General features: G+C 41.2%; 1 protein-coding gene across 10 annotated transcripts in view; it reads left to right on the forward strand.

Moving 5' to 3' along the window:
- The window catches only part of osbpl9 (oxysterol binding protein-like 9), a 289,515-nt gene extending 282,123 nt beyond the window's left edge, over positions 1-7,392 (forward strand). For all 10 annotated transcript variants that reach the window (XM_041208298.1, XM_041208299.1, XM_041208300.1 and 7 more), the window contains 3 exons: positions 1,291-1,382; positions 4,410-4,545; positions 6,436-7,392. In XM_041208298.1, the coding sequence (XP_041064232.1) occupies positions 1,291-1,382; positions 4,410-4,545; positions 6,436-6,510 (303 nt within the window). In that variant the 3' untranslated portion in view covers positions 6,511-7,392. The remainder of the gene's footprint in view (positions 1-1,290; positions 1,383-4,409; positions 4,546-6,435) is intronic.
- Positions 7,393-15,573: the final 8,181 nt, after the last annotated feature.

The following is a 15,573-nucleotide window of genomic DNA, read 5'->3' on the forward strand; positions in this document are numbered from 1 at the left end:
ATGATGTTGGGGGTTCCTCCCGACATCATCCCACAGTATTTTCCCCTCGGTGAGTGGGCCCCATCTCCAAATCGCTGAGGGGAAAATCCTGGCCATTGTCTGTTGGCTTTTGAGTGGCTGTGCCATATAGACCAAGGAAGTCACAGATTAATTTGCTGGTCTGAACTGTTAGCTTCCTTAAGATGAGATGTTAGTTGGAGTATTGAAGATCACCTGGGCACCTCTAGGTTAGGGAAGTGAAAATCATCTGAGCTTTCCACAACTGCTTGCCATCCAGTGACCCATCCTGTAAGTGCATATGTGAACCCAACTTAGCTGAGATGCCATCTGCTGTAAATATAGCCTATATGGACTCAGTGACAAAGTTCAGAGCTGAATAACAGCCAAGTGCAAGATAATCAAAGGGCGACTGACTACCATGAAACTCTGCCATTGTGAGGTCAATAGATGAGTGTTTCAGCTGCAGTGGCAGTGCTGCCTGAAATGTGGCAGGATGGGACTTGCCATCGTTGGTTCCAGTGAATTTGGATCAGTCGAGCAAATTATTTTGGACAAAAACAGAATTACCTGGAAAAACTCAGCAGGTCTGGCAGCATCGGCGGAGAAGAAAAGAGTTGACGTTTCGAGTCCTCATGACCCTTCGACTGAAATTATTTTGGAGGTTTCTGCCACTGATCATTCCTGTGCCAGGGAGTCCACCCCACTACAGAGCTAGAAGTGGAAAGCCTTTTTGGTCCTTGCCAAAATCTCATGGTGTGGGACAGTGCATCGATCATCCTGTGATTGATTTCAGCCAATGGATAGGCCATTTAAATATGTAATCTTTAGTGACACTAAATGCCAATAAGATGCTATTTTGTGACAGGCATTCAGCATTGTAAATGATTAGAAATGCGATGTGATGTCACACCATTATTACCACCTTTTCTGAATGCATCTGTCAGGATTTGGCCAGGCACTAAATGGTGTCGGGTAGAAGTGCTGTTGGATGATGAGTGTGGGTTCCTAAGTGGTTGGGGAAATAAGTGTAACTCGGGCAGAAAATCCTGCCCAATATTGTCACTGAAATAGAGGAGGGAAGGATATAAAATTAAATATTAAATTCACAATGAAATTTGTTTTAAAAATAAATACAGCAGAAATTATTTTGTTCCAGAATGGTCAATGTTTATGTTTTGTTTTGTGATTTCAAAATAAATTAGCACAAGTATCTTTCTAAATGTATATAGTGCAAGATTTAAAATGTCTTACTGATAAAACTGATGACTTTATGGTTTGTACTTAACGCAGGAGAGCAGCATATTTATAGATACAAAGAAATTGCCTATTATCAAGAAAAAAGTAAGAAAATTGGAAGATCAGGAGGACTTTGAATCAAGAAGGTAAAGATTCACCATCCCTTTACTACAGTCATGAGAGAAACTTAGTTTCTTGCCCTTAAAAAGGGGAGAAAGTTACAACCATGTATTCAAAGTACACCTGCTTATTATAGGCAAATCAGCCAGCCCTTAGATTGGTTTCCAGCTTTTGGGTGGCTGCAGAAGGGTTCCCGATTCACAAATAAAAAGTACTCTCCAAGATTTTCCTTCCCTTTTTAATTGTTCTAATCAAGTACAACCCTGTCTTCATGATTTTTTTTAAAGTTGTGCACATAATGAATATGCATAGGAGGCATGTTCTGTATACATTTTGTTTTCCTCCTTCAGCTTTGAAATATAATGCATTGCCTAACTAAAGTTACATTTAATAATTATTATACTCTGGAAAACATTAGATGGGAAAATAATTACAATATTAACCAATGATGCAATGCATTGAAACAATGGTCTGGGAGAAACTATCACAATTCCTGTTTTTTTCTTAGCAAATCTATATGTTGAAAAATGGGTAAGAACTTAGCAATGTTCCTGAAATAAGCACAAGGCAATAAATATCCTGTGATTTCTTTTGTTAACCATCATATTAATGTTTGTGAAGATGGCTCATAAACCTGAAAGGAACCTTGGACAAAGTATAGGTTGTTGCATATATTGTGGCTCTGTGAGTTGTTCCAAATAATCTAAGTTGTAAGTATAATTGATTTGTTCATATATTATCTTCATCTGGATTCAGAAGAGTTTGAATTGGTTCCTTTATTCACATCGAAATCCTCCACTATCAACATTCTGGGGATTACCATTGACCAGAAACTGAACTGGACTAGCCACATAAATACTGTGGCTACAAGAGCAGGTCAGAGGCTGGGAATCCTGTGGCAAGTAACTCACCTTCTGACTCCCCAAAGCCTGCCCACCATCTAGAAGGCACAAGTCAGGACTGTGATGGAATATTCTCCACTTGCCTGGATGAGTGTAATTCCACAACGCTCAAGAAGCTTGACACCATCCAGGTCAAAGGAACCTTCTTGATTGGCACCCCATCCACAAACATTCACTCCCTTCACCACCAGCGCACAGTGGCAGCAGTGTATACCATCTACAAGATGCACAGCAGGAACTCACCAAGCCTCCTTAGACAGCACCTTCCAAACCCACGACCACTACCATCGAGAAGGACAAGGGCAGCAAACACATGGGAACACCACTACCTGGAAGTTCCCCTCAAAGCCACTCACCATCCTGACTTGGAAATATATCTCCATTCCTTCACTATCACTGGGCCAGAATCCTGGAACTCCCTCCCTAACAGCACCGTGGGTGTAGCTACACCACATGGACTGCAGCAGTTCATGAAGGCAGTTCACCATCACCTTCTCAAGGGTAATTAGGGATGGGCAATAAATGAATGAATTTTTTTTTTAAATCTGAACTGAGCATTTTATTACATAATAAAGTAAAAAGGCTGCCGACTTTGGCTTTATTTATATCAGATAGCATTAAATGAATTTCTGGACCATATGTTATTGAGTAAAATAGTACTGAGCAACCTACTATTTTAAACCTTTGGGAAAAGGCTGCCTTTTGTCCCTTAGTTATATAACAGTGAGGGAAGTGTGGGGCAAGAAGCCATTGTCAGAGATGCTTTGCCTGAGATTCGACAAATAAGAGTGTAACCAAGCAAGGGAAATCCCTCTGAGCTGGAGAATGGAGAAGAGGCATTGGAGAAAGTTGGTGTGGCTGATAAATTATTCTTTCCTTTTTCAGTCAGCTTAGATATATAAATACAGCATAAAATTTTGCTATCATCCTCTGAAGAAGGTTGACTGAGCATACAGTCTCTTTATCAACCTCATGATGATCTTATGTTTGTCCCTTGACTTCAATCCCACTGTACTGCTGGCCACCCACCTTCTGTTCCTGACCACCATGATAGCTGACATTGTGAATAGTTTTCTGTCAAGTACTCACTTCTGCCTTTCAAAACTCCGACCATCACACCCCCTACCCCCAAAAGAATCTACCCTTGACCTGACCTTTTTGAAGTATTGCCCCAAAATTCATACAAATATAAAAAAAACCAGCAGGCAGGAAGAGACTAGCTGATCCATCAAGCCTACCCCACACTTGATGTTTCGGGTATTCTGACGAGAGACTTTTCCCCAAGCCATGTAATTTCCCTGAAGAGATTTTAAAAAGAGAAAAATGGATACCATGGAAAATTCCTGATCCCATACAGTGAATGAAACCAGTCCAGGACACACGCAAACACAATAAATAAGAACAGGAGTAGGTCAGTTAGCCCTTGGTCCCTGCTCCGCCATTCAATATGATAATGGCTAATGTCTTACCTCAACTTCACCTTGCTGCACTATCCCCATATATCCCTTAATTTCATTAGTATCCAAAAATCTAATGATCTGTCTTGAATATACTCAACACTAGAGGCATCCTCTAGTGTAGAGAATTCCAAAGATCTACAACCCTTTAGTTGAAGAAAGTTCTTATCTCAGTCCTAAATGGTCAACTCCTTATTCTGAGATGGACACTTACTTTCTAAGTTATATCATCTTAACACCAGTCAAGAGGCAGTCCAGCTTCCTCATGAAGGCACTTATGCCCATCTTTCACACAACTCTGTCCTTGTGTACATCGCGCACTCCCTTTTGTCCTAGCCATTGGCAGCTGTGCATTCTGTCTTGTAGGTCCTCAGTTCTGGAATTGGCTCCCCAAACCTCTCTGCCTCACCACCTCCCTCTTTTCTTTTAATACTGCCCTCAAAACCTACCTTTTTAGACAAACTTCATGTCATCCTTCTAAATTGCACAGCATTTTAGATCTCTTAAAATACATCTGTATTAAAATTTTGGAAGTTTTATGTTAATAGTGTTGTAAAGCTGCGGTGAATACCCTGAATTCCATAGAACAAGGGAAAGCATGTTGGAATATCTTTAACGCCAAAGCATGCAATATTGCCTATTTGTCTAAATTATTGTATCAATTTCCAAGACTTCCATTTGTTCTTTTATTCAGACTTTGGAAGGACGTAACGCATAACTTGAAAGTAAAGGATATCGATGCTGCCACAGATGCAAAGCATAGACTTGAGGAAAGACAAAGGGCTGAAGCAAGGGAGAGAAAAGAGAATGAAGTTCAATGGGAAACACGGGTATGAGACCACATGCTTTATTGCAACTACTTTTCTCAGATTCAGTGACTTCAGTATTTAGTTGTGACTTATTAATTATTTTATATATCGAATAAGCTGGTGAGAACTGAAGAAACAAACAAGTGAAATGTAACATCTGACTTCAGTAAAGAAAAGGAAGTTGCCAGTGTTGTAATAAGGGGGCAGGTGATCCAGATGGCTTGTATCCTAGGTTGCTGAGGGAAGTAAGGGTGGAAAGGCGGAGTTTCTGGTCATAATCTTCCAATCCTTCTTAGATATGGGGTGGTGCTAGAGGATTCGAGGGTTGTAAATGTTTTACCACCGTTCAAAAAAGGAAAACAGGTAAGCCAGCCAACCTAACCTCAATGGTGGGAAAACTTCTACAGACAATAATCAGAGGCAACATTGTCACTTGGAAGAATATGGGTTAATAAATAACAGCCAATAGATTTGTTGAAGGCAAATAATGCCTGAGTCTTCGATGAAATAGTAAGAGCATTGATGAGGGGGGTGTGATTAGATATGATGTGTATGTGAACTTTTCAGATGGTGTTTGAAAAAAATACCATTTAATAGACATGTTAGGAAAAGAGATGCACATGAAATTAAAGAGGTCGTGGCTGTAAGGATATGAAATTGGCTGAGAGACAAAAATAAACAGTAGTTGTGAACAATTGTTTTTCAGACTGAAGGGAAGAATGCAGTGATGTCACTGTGTTCATGTGACATATTAATGACTTAGATCCAGGTACAACGTTCGCAGATTGCAAAGCTTGGAAATGTAGGAAACTGAGGAGGATAGTAGCAGACTTCAGGTGTGCTGAACAGACTGGTGAAAGTGGGTAAATGTATAGCAGATGGAATTTAGTGATGATGAGTGTGAGTTGATGCATTTTGGAATGAAAAATGAGGAGATGCAGTATAAACGGTAAAATTTGGGTGCAAGAACAGAGACCTGAGGGTTCTCATGCACAAAATCTTTAAAGGTGGCAGAACCAGTTAATAAAGCAGTTAAGGCATAGTGTACAAGAGCAGAGAAAATATGGTATTCTTCTTAATCACTGGTTAGATCTCTGCCTTGACATCCTTTCTAAAGTGTGGTTCCCAAAATTGGACACACACTCTAGCTGAAGTTTAAACAGTGATTTATAAAGTCTTTACAGTGTAATGTTTATTATGCCTGTAAGTTTAGCTTCCTTACTGCAAAACCAATCTTTTCTATACAGGTTCTTTAATGCTAATACATCAGCTTCCTTCTCTTCAGAAGATACCTCTGATATCACACCCAAGTGGTGATTCATTTGTCAGCCTGATAGTGAGTTTTTATAGGCTACTAAATTAGGGAGAACATCATGACCAAGCAAGAAGAGTCAAACCGACTCAAAACGTGAACTGTTTCTCTCTCCACAGATGTTGCCAGACCTGATGAGTTTTTCCAGAATTTTGAGTTTTTATTTCATATTTCCAGCATCCAGTTTTTTGCTCTTATCTAAGATGATGTCCTTGTCCAATTTGAACACTTCCCCGCCCACCCTGTCTTCCACACAAGGTTCAACTAAATGGTGACTAGAAGCAGAAATTCAGATCTCTCTCTCCACCGCCTGCCAAAATTCAAAGAATGCTAAGGCCAATTGTGGTTCCCCAGCTGCTACCCTGGCTGAAAGGCATTAACCCAGCCCACCCCAGGAATCAAATATAGGATCTTCTGGTTTGCATGGCTTTGTGCTACACTGGTCAGTGCCTTTAACCATTCAACAATTATTGGCTCACTGTATTTCTTTCCCTCTACAGATCAGTAGAGTCATATTATTTCATTTGTATTATATTGTAGTAATTTAATTGATAAGCTTTATGGAACTTGAAATTGGAAACTGCTTTTGATCTCTCTAGGTGTTTCATGAAGATGGAGAATGCTGGATATATGATGATCCACTACTAAAGAGGTTAGGTGGCAATAGATATTAGGATGTTCAAAAATGGCTGAACAGAACACCATTTAAAGCCTTCAACTGAAAAAGACTCCCTTTCACCTGACAGAAAATTTTGTATCAAGATTCTTAAAATTTAATAATACTATATAGTAGCTTTGTGGTTACATAAATGCATTGTGAAGAAATGCATTGTCCAGGTTTCATCTGGTAATATTTTAAGTGGTTCCTTTCTCAGGGAAATTGTACTTTAAAAAGGTGTGGTGGAACGATTAACATCTTGCAAGACTTGTGAAAAGATTCCTTCTTTTAGTGCTGTAGAATGGCTGTTAGGAATGTTTTGCTCCTGCTCCACATCAGAAATTTGTAATGTTAGTTGCAGATCTCCAAGTTAGATATACAAGTTCACCTGCCAAAATTTGTGTATACATTGAAAATAATCTCAAGAAATCAGCCTAAGGAAAAAAGTCTTGGATATCTGTACAACTAAGTGCACTCTCTAGTTTGCCATTTTAGATGTAAAAAATGGTAACACTTTCATACATTGTGTTAAGTCCTACATGCACAAATGTAGGGCTTTACTAGAATGTTTCATTACTGCTTGAATCTCTTTTCATAGACATGTGTACATATATATATATATATATAGAGAGAGAGAATTTCATTAATATGAACAGTGTTTATTAGTGTACTGATGCATTAATGTTTATATATAGATGTAAAATGAAAATGAAGCCAATGATTTTGCTTTATAATTTAACACTTTGAGGCCTTATTAATTTCAGAGTGTTACATTTGATTGAAGTCTGTATAGAATTTTATTCCAAGAATGATACCTAACTGGAATATGTAATATGTGATTGCAGCTAGATTTCATTCTTTTGTTTATTGTAGCAACAAAATAAATCTTCATAAAATACATTTTGCATTTGTCATAATGAATTTGCCTTGAGTACTTTAATTGTAATATGAAATGCTTGTGGACATGAAATAATCAAATAAAAGGGCATAATCCTGCCCTGAAATACATTTAAAGGGATAGTCATTAGTTCTGTGGAGGCAAAAAATATTTTTGTATTTTGTAGATTAATTCAAATGTCAATAAGGGGAGATTTTCAAAGACATAGACTTAAAACATTTGATTGGACAGTGCCCATATGATTTCCTTTTCCTGTTTAATGGATCTCCTACCCTTTGGAATAGGAAGGGATGGAAAATATTATAGATATATTCAGTGATATTTTTAGATCTCGTCTTTCTACTATAGATATTACATCCTTTTTCTATTTTCCCTTTACTTGCCAAAATCCTGTATTTTGGCATATTAATTTCCAGTCTTGCTCTGGCTGCAGTTAGGTCTCTAATTACTACTGTATTAGCTTGCTACAGAAGCATTGACTACTGGTTTTTCTCTTCCTTTTACAATGTTTTTATCTGCTTCATTATATCCTGTACCTTCATGCCGTAGAGGCAAAACCTTGTGCAGACCCTCTGATCAAGCTGTTGTAAAAGTCATATTCATCTAATCATTGCTGCTTGTTTGTATATATTTACCATTTCAACCGCACCTCCCAAACCATAATGTCCCACTACCAAGGAGGACAAAGACGGCAGGTGCATGGGCCCACCATTAACTCCAAGTTCCCCTCTGAGCACACCTGACTTGGACATATCGCAGTTCCTTCAAGTTCACTGGATCAAAATCTTGACAATGTCTAACCATATTGTGGGAGTACGTTCACCATATGTACTTTAGCAGTTCAAGAAGGCAGATCATCATCACCTTCTGAAGGGGAATTAGCAATAAAGGTTGGTCTTGTTAATACCACCCATAAACCCTAGAATGAATGCAAAAACAGCTTGCCTACATGTATTGTTCAGAATTACCTTCTCTAATTTATCAGATAGAGTTTCAGCCTCATATGGTATGGGGTGCCTCTCTTTATTGCTAAAGATCATTAACATTTGAGTTGCAGCAGAGCAACCCAAAGACAGTTGTGATGGATATCTGGCATTCAATCCTTTTTAAACTGAAACCAGGATGTTTGTCTCTACTACGAGCATATGAACAAGGAGCAGGAGTAGGCCACTGAGTTCCTTGAGCCTGCTCCACCATTTAATAAGATCATGGCTGATCTGATAGTAACCTGAAATCTACATCCCACCTACCCATGATAACCCCCTTACTTACCAAGAACCTATCCACCTCTGCCTTAAAAATATTCAAAGACTCTGCTTCCACCACCTTTTCAGGAAGAGAGTTCCAAAGATTCACGATCCTCTGGGTGAAAAAAATTCACCTCATCTGTTTTAAATGGGCAACCACTTACTTATTCTTAAACAGTGACCCCGAGTTCTAGATCCTTCCACAAGAGGAAACATCCTCTCCGCATCCACCCTGTCAAGACCCCTCAGGTATGTTTCAATCAAGTCGCCCCTTAATCCTCTAAACTTCAGTGGACACAAGCCTGGTCTGTCCAACCTTTCCTCATAAGACAACCCACCCATTCCAGGTATTAGCCTGGTAAACCTTCTCTGAACTGCTTCTAACACATTTACATCCTTCCTTAAATAAGGTGACCAATACTATAAACAGTACTCCAATGTGGTCTCACTAGTGCCCTGTCCAATTGAAACATAATTTCCTTACTTTTGTATTCAATGATAGCATTCTATTAGCATTCCTAGTTACTAGCTGTACCTGCATACTAAACTTTTGTGATTCATGTACTGGGGCACACGGATCCCTCTGCATGTCAGAGCTCTGCAATCCCTCATCATTTAGATATTATGCTTCCCTTTTCTTCCTGCTTTTCTTCCTGTCAAAATGGACAATTTCACGTTCTCCCATTCGCTAGATCCTTACCCACTCACTTAATCTATGTCACTTTGTAACTTCCTTATGTTCTCTTCACAACTTACTTTCCTATCTTTGTCATCAGCAAATTTGGCAACCATTCCTTCATCCAAATCATTTATATATTTGTAATCAATTGAGATCCCAGCACTGATGCCTGTGGCACACCACTCATTACATCTTGCCTACTTGAAAAAGATCCATTTATGCCAATTCTCTGCTTCCTGTTAGCCAATCTTCTACCTATGCCAATGTTACCCCCTATACCATGAGCTTTCATTTTCCTCAATAACCTTTGATGTGGCACTTATCAAATGCCTTCTGGAAATCCAAGTACAGTACATACTAAAACAAAAATACCTGGAAAAACTCAGCAAGTCTGGCAGCATCTACGGAGAAGAGCAAGTTCACATTTCGAGTCCGAATGACCCTTTAACAGAACTAAGTAAAAATAAAAGAGAGGTGAAATATAAGCTGGTTTAAGGGGAGCGGGGGGGTGGGTGGGACAAGAAGAGCTGGATAGAGGGCCAGTGATAGGTGGAGATAACCAAAAGATGTCACAGACAAAAGGACAAAGAGGTGTTGAAGGTGGTGATATTATCTAAAGGAGTGTGCTAATTAAGGGTAGAAAGCAGGACAAGCAAGGTACAGATAGCCCTAGTGGGGGTGAGGTGGGGGGAAGGGATCGAAATAGGCTAAAATGTAAAGATAAAACAATGGATGGAAATACACTTAAAAATAATGGAAGTAGGTGGGAAAAGAGAAATCTAAATAAATTATTAGAAAAAACAAAAAGGAGGAAAATCAGAAAGGGCGTGGGGATGGAGGAGAGAGTTCATGATCTAAAATTGTTGAACTCAGTATTCAGTCCAGAAGGCTGTAAAGTGCCTAGTCGGAAGATGAGGTGCTGTTCCTCCAGTTTGCGTTGAGCTTCACTGGAACAATGCAGCAGGCCAAGGACGGACATGTGGGCATGAGAGCAAGGGTGGAGTGTTGAAATGGCAAGCGACAGGGAGGTCTGGGTAATGCTTGCGGACAAACTGAAGGTGTCATGCCAAGTGGTCACCCAGTCTGCGTTTGGTCTCTCCAATATAGAGGAAGCTGCATTAGAAGCAACAAATGCAGTAGACTAAGTTGAGGGAAGTGCAAGTGAAATGCTGCTTCACTTGAAAGGAGTGTTTGGGCCCTTGGACGGTGAGGAGAGGGGAAGTAAAGGGGTAAGTGTTGCACCTTCTGTGGTTGCATGGGAAGGTGCCGTGGGAGGGGGTTGAGGTGTAGGGGGTGATGGAGGAGTGGACCAAGGTGTCCCAGAGGGAACGATTCCTGCGAAATGCCGCCGGGGGGGGTGAAGGGAAGATGTGTTTGGTGGTGGCATCATGCTGGAGTTGGTGGAAATGGCGGAGGATGATCCTTTGAATGCGGAGGCTGGTGGGGTGATAAGTGAGGACAAGGGGGACCTTATCATGTTTCTGGGAGGGAGAAGAAAGTGAGGGCAGATGGGCCGGACAATGTTGAGGGCCCTGTCAACCACCTTGGGTGGAAAACCTCGGCTAAGGAAAAAGGAGGACGTGCCAGAGGAACTGTTTTTGAAAGTGGCATCATAACAGATCCGTGATTCTTCTGACACCCTACGTCATATCAACAATTTCCAGTTCCCTGGCCCTAACTGCCTCTTCACCAGGGACCTCCAATCCCTCCACACTTCCATCCCCGACCGGGCTGGTCTGATGGCTCTCCGCTTCTTCCTCGAACAGAGGCCCGAACAATCCCCATCCACCACTACTCTCCTCCGTCTGGCTGAACTTGTTCTCTTAAACTCCTCTCATTTCCTCCAAATAAAAGATGTGGCTATGGGTACCTGCATGGGCCCCAGTTATGCCTGTCTCTTTATAGGGTATGTGGAACATTCCTTGTTCCAGTCCTACTCCGGCCCCTTCCCAAAATTCTTTCTCTGGTACATCAATGATTACTTTGGTGCTGCTTCATGCTCTCGTCTGGACCTGGAAAAACTTATTAATTTTGCTTCCAATTTCCACCCCTCCATCATTTTCACATGGGTCCATCTCTGACACTTCCCTTCCCTTCCTTGACCTCTCTGTCTCAATTCCTGGTGATAGACTGTCCACCAATATTCATTACAAGCCTACCGACTCCCTCAGCTACCTCGACTACAGCTCCTCACACCCCGCTTCCTGTGAGGACTCCATCCCATTCTCTCAATTCCTTCGCCTCCGTCGCATCTGTTCTGATGATGTCACTTTCAAAAACAGTTCCTCTGACATGTCCTCCTTCTTCCTTAACCAAGGTTTTCCAACCACGGTGGTTGACAGGGCCCTCAACGTTGTCCGGCCCATCTCCACGCATCTGCCCTCACACCTTCTTCTCCCTCCCAGAAACATGATAGGGTCCCCCTTGTCCTCACTTATCACCCCACCAGCCTCCACATTCAAAGGATCATCCTCTGCCATTTCTGCCAACTCCAGCATGATGCCACCACCAATCACATCTTCCCTTCACCCCCCCCCCACCGGCGGCATTCTGCAGGAATCGTTCCCTCTGGGACACCCTGGTCCACTCCTCCATCACCCCTACATCTCAACCCCCTCCCACGGCACCTTACCATGCAACCGCAGAAGGTGCAACACCTGTCCCTTTACTTCCACCCTCCTCACCGTCCAAGGGCCCAAACACTCCTTTCAAGTGAAGTAGCATTTCACTTGCACTTCCCTCAACTTAGTCTACTGCATTTGTTGCTCTCAATGCGGTTTCCTCTACATTGGAGAGACCAAACGCAGACTGGGTGTCCGCAAACATTACCCAGACCTCCCTGTCGCTTGCCATTTCAACACTCCAACCTGCTCTCATAGCCATATGTCTGTCCTTGGCTTGCTGCATTGTTCTAGTGAAGCTCAATGCAAACTGGAGGAACAGCACCTCATCTTCCGACTAGGCACTTTACAGCCTTCCAGACTGAATATCGAGTTCAACAATTTTAGATCATGAGCTCTCTCCTCCATCCCCACCCCCTTTCTGATTTTCCCCCACTTTGTTTTTTCCAATAATTTATATAGATTTTTCTTTTCCCACCTACTTCCAATATTTTTAACTGTATTTCAATCCATTGTTTTATCTCTACCTTTTAGCCTATTTCGATCCCTCCCCCACCCCCACTAGGACTATCTGTACCTTGCTTGTTCTGCTTTCTACCCTTAATTAGCACATTCCTTTAGATAATATCACCACCTTCAACACCTCTTTGTCCTTTTGTCTGTGACATCTTTTGGTTATCTCCACCTATCACTGGCCCTCTATCCAGCTCTTCTTGTCCCACCCCCCCTTAAACCAGCTTATATTTCACCTCTCTTCTATTATTACTCAGTTCTATTGAAGGTCATTCGGACTTGAAACATTAACTGTGCTCCTCGCCGTAGATGCTGCCAGACCTGCTGAGTTTTGCCAGGTATTTTTGTTTTTGTTTTGGATTTCCAGCATCTGCAGTTTTTTGCTTTTATCTTACAATACATCCTACCCTAATGCAAATTCCATTCCACATTTTTTCTTGAAGCTGTGCTGTCTCAATTCTGCTGCCTTGTAAATTAATATTTAATATGTTTGTAGATGAGTAGGGAAGAATGGCATTGCATACATTTTGCAAATAATATGTTTTTATTTACCTTTCTCCAAGAAACAGTTCATGAGCATCATACTCTAAATTATCAATTACCTTTTTCCCCCCCCCCAGACTCAAGCCTCGACTGAGTGCTGGTAGGCTACTTAACTGGGACTAGGGAAGTGTTCGCAGTTATAAAACAGCCCTGTTCTCAGTAAATGGCTATGGACAATGGAACCAAGTCCAATTTTTCCCCTTTGCTAAGTGTCTTCAAATCCCCTCCAGTCCTGGCTGCTGTCCCAGCTGAGCATCACAACAGTTCAGCTCACAACAGGATCAAACCTAGATGCTGCCTGGTCACTTAATCAGTGTAGGTCACAGGTATAACTACTACAGCAGGGGAGCATGGTTTTGATCATCTGTCATTCCATCACAGTGTCACTGAAAATGCCTGCAGTGGTCGTTAAGATAAAATGCAGGTTTATGTTCTCAAATGTTCCAAAATTAACTTCCAACAAACACCTTGAATGAGAGAGGGAAAATCAAAAAGAATACCAAATGACACTGATGTACCTTACTACCACTCGAGCGGAGCAATTTCATTTACAGCTAAGAATAATCTATTGCATGATCCAGACCTTCACTTCTTGTGTCAAAGTTACCTATTCCAAGTTATATAGGTTTGTTATTAGAAAAGTACTAAATTGGTGGCTCTTTTGTAACAACTGAATTTCAGAGAAACACAAGATCAAGGAAGCGGAATAACCCTCTCCAGGAGTATGCCCAATAATTTATTTTCCCAAAAATACCTGGAAAAACTCAGTTCTAACAGCATCTGTGCAGAGGGATACAGCTGACGTTTTGAGTCCGTATGACCCTTCATCAGAACTAAGACATAAGCTAATAGAAGGGGGTGGGACAGGAGAGCTCAGTAGGGGGCCAGTGATAGGTGGAGGCCAAGAGACTGCCAAAGATGTCATAGACAAAAGGACAAAGGGGTGTTGACGGTGGTAATATTATCTAAAGGATGTGCTAATGGAGACATTTAGGGAAGCAAGCTAGTGGCAGATGGCCCTGGTGCGGGTGGGGTGGGGATCGAAATGGGCTAAAAGATGGAGATAAAACAATAGATCGAAATAAATTTAAAAATAGGAGGGAAGAGAAAAAAAGTTGTAAAAAAAAATAAATTGAAAAAAGGGGGATCGCAAAGGGGGTGGAGATGGAGGAGAGAGTTCATGATATGAAATTATTGAACTCAATATTCAGTCCGGAAGGCTGTAGAGTGCCTAGTCGGAAGATGAGGTGCTGTTCCTCCAGTTTGCGTTGAGCTTCACTAGAACATTGCAGCAGGCCAAGGACGGACATGTGGGCTTAAGCAGGGTGGTGTGTTGAAATGGCAAGCGACAGGAGGTCTGGGTCATGCTTGCAGACACACTACCCTGCTCTCATGCCCACATGTCCATCCTTAGCCTGCTGCAATGTTCCAGTGAAGCTCAACACAAACTGGAGGAACAGCACCTAGTCTTCCGACTAGGCACTCTACAGCCGTCCGGACTGAATATTGAGTTTAATAATTTCAGATCATGAACTCTCTCCTCCATCCCCACCCCCTTCCGATCCTCCTTTTTCCAATAATTTATAATTTTTTAGAACTACTTTTTTCTCTTCTCTCCTATTTTTAAATTTATTTTGATCTATTGTTTCATCTCCACCTTTCAGTCCATTTTGATCCCTTCCCCCCCCCCACCTGCACTAGGGTCATCTGCCACTAGCTTGTTTCCCTTAATGTCCCCATTAGCACATCCTTTAGATAATATCACCACCGTCAACACCCCTTTGTCCTTTTGTCTATGACATCTTTGGCAGTCTCTTCTTGGCCACCACCTATCACTGACCCCCTATTGAGCTCTCCTGTCCCACCCCCTTCTATTAGCTTATAGTTCATCTCATTTCTATATTTCTTAGTTCTGATGAAGGGTCATATGGACTCGAAACGTCAACTGTATCCCTCTCTACAAATGCTGTCAGACCTGCTGAGCTTTTCCAGGTGTTTTTGTTCTAGATTTCCAGCATCCACAGTATTTTGCTTTTATTTTCCCATCTTGCTCAGAAATGTCAGCTACTTTTTTGAAGATTGGTTCTCGTAGCCCAGCTCCATAGCCATGTAATAGAGCACCACAAAGCAAAACCTTGCAGAGCTTTAATGTTCAACTGTATATAGATAGTATATAGATACTCCCTTATCCATGATAAAATAATTCAGTGTGATACCCTGAACTTCCAGCAGCTTAAAAGGAACCTTAAAAATGTCAGAATCCAAAATCTTTAATCTAAAGAAATCACATCCATATTTGTGTACACTTATCAGCCGTTCTTAAATGAGTTTAAGTCTTTCCCTTCACCTCCCCCCCCACCTCACCAAAAAAATGTTCAAGTTGATTCTTGCTGGGATCTAGTTTTAGACTGATGTTTAGAAAAGACAGAACAATTTAAAATACAGCCAGCTGCCTTTACTGTATGGGACATATTTATTCCGGTTATAGAACCAGTAATTAATACATGAAAACAAAAACTCTCTTGCTCCCCCACCAAAATTATAAAGCATTAAAACAAACAGTACAGGTCCAAAACAA

This window comes from Carcharodon carcharias, chromosome 16, assembly GCF_017639515.1.
Source record: "Carcharodon carcharias isolate sCarCar2 chromosome 16, sCarCar2.pri, whole genome shotgun sequence".
In the NCBI taxonomy this organism is placed as follows: domain Eukaryota; kingdom Metazoa; phylum Chordata; class Chondrichthyes; order Lamniformes; family Lamnidae; genus Carcharodon; species Carcharodon carcharias.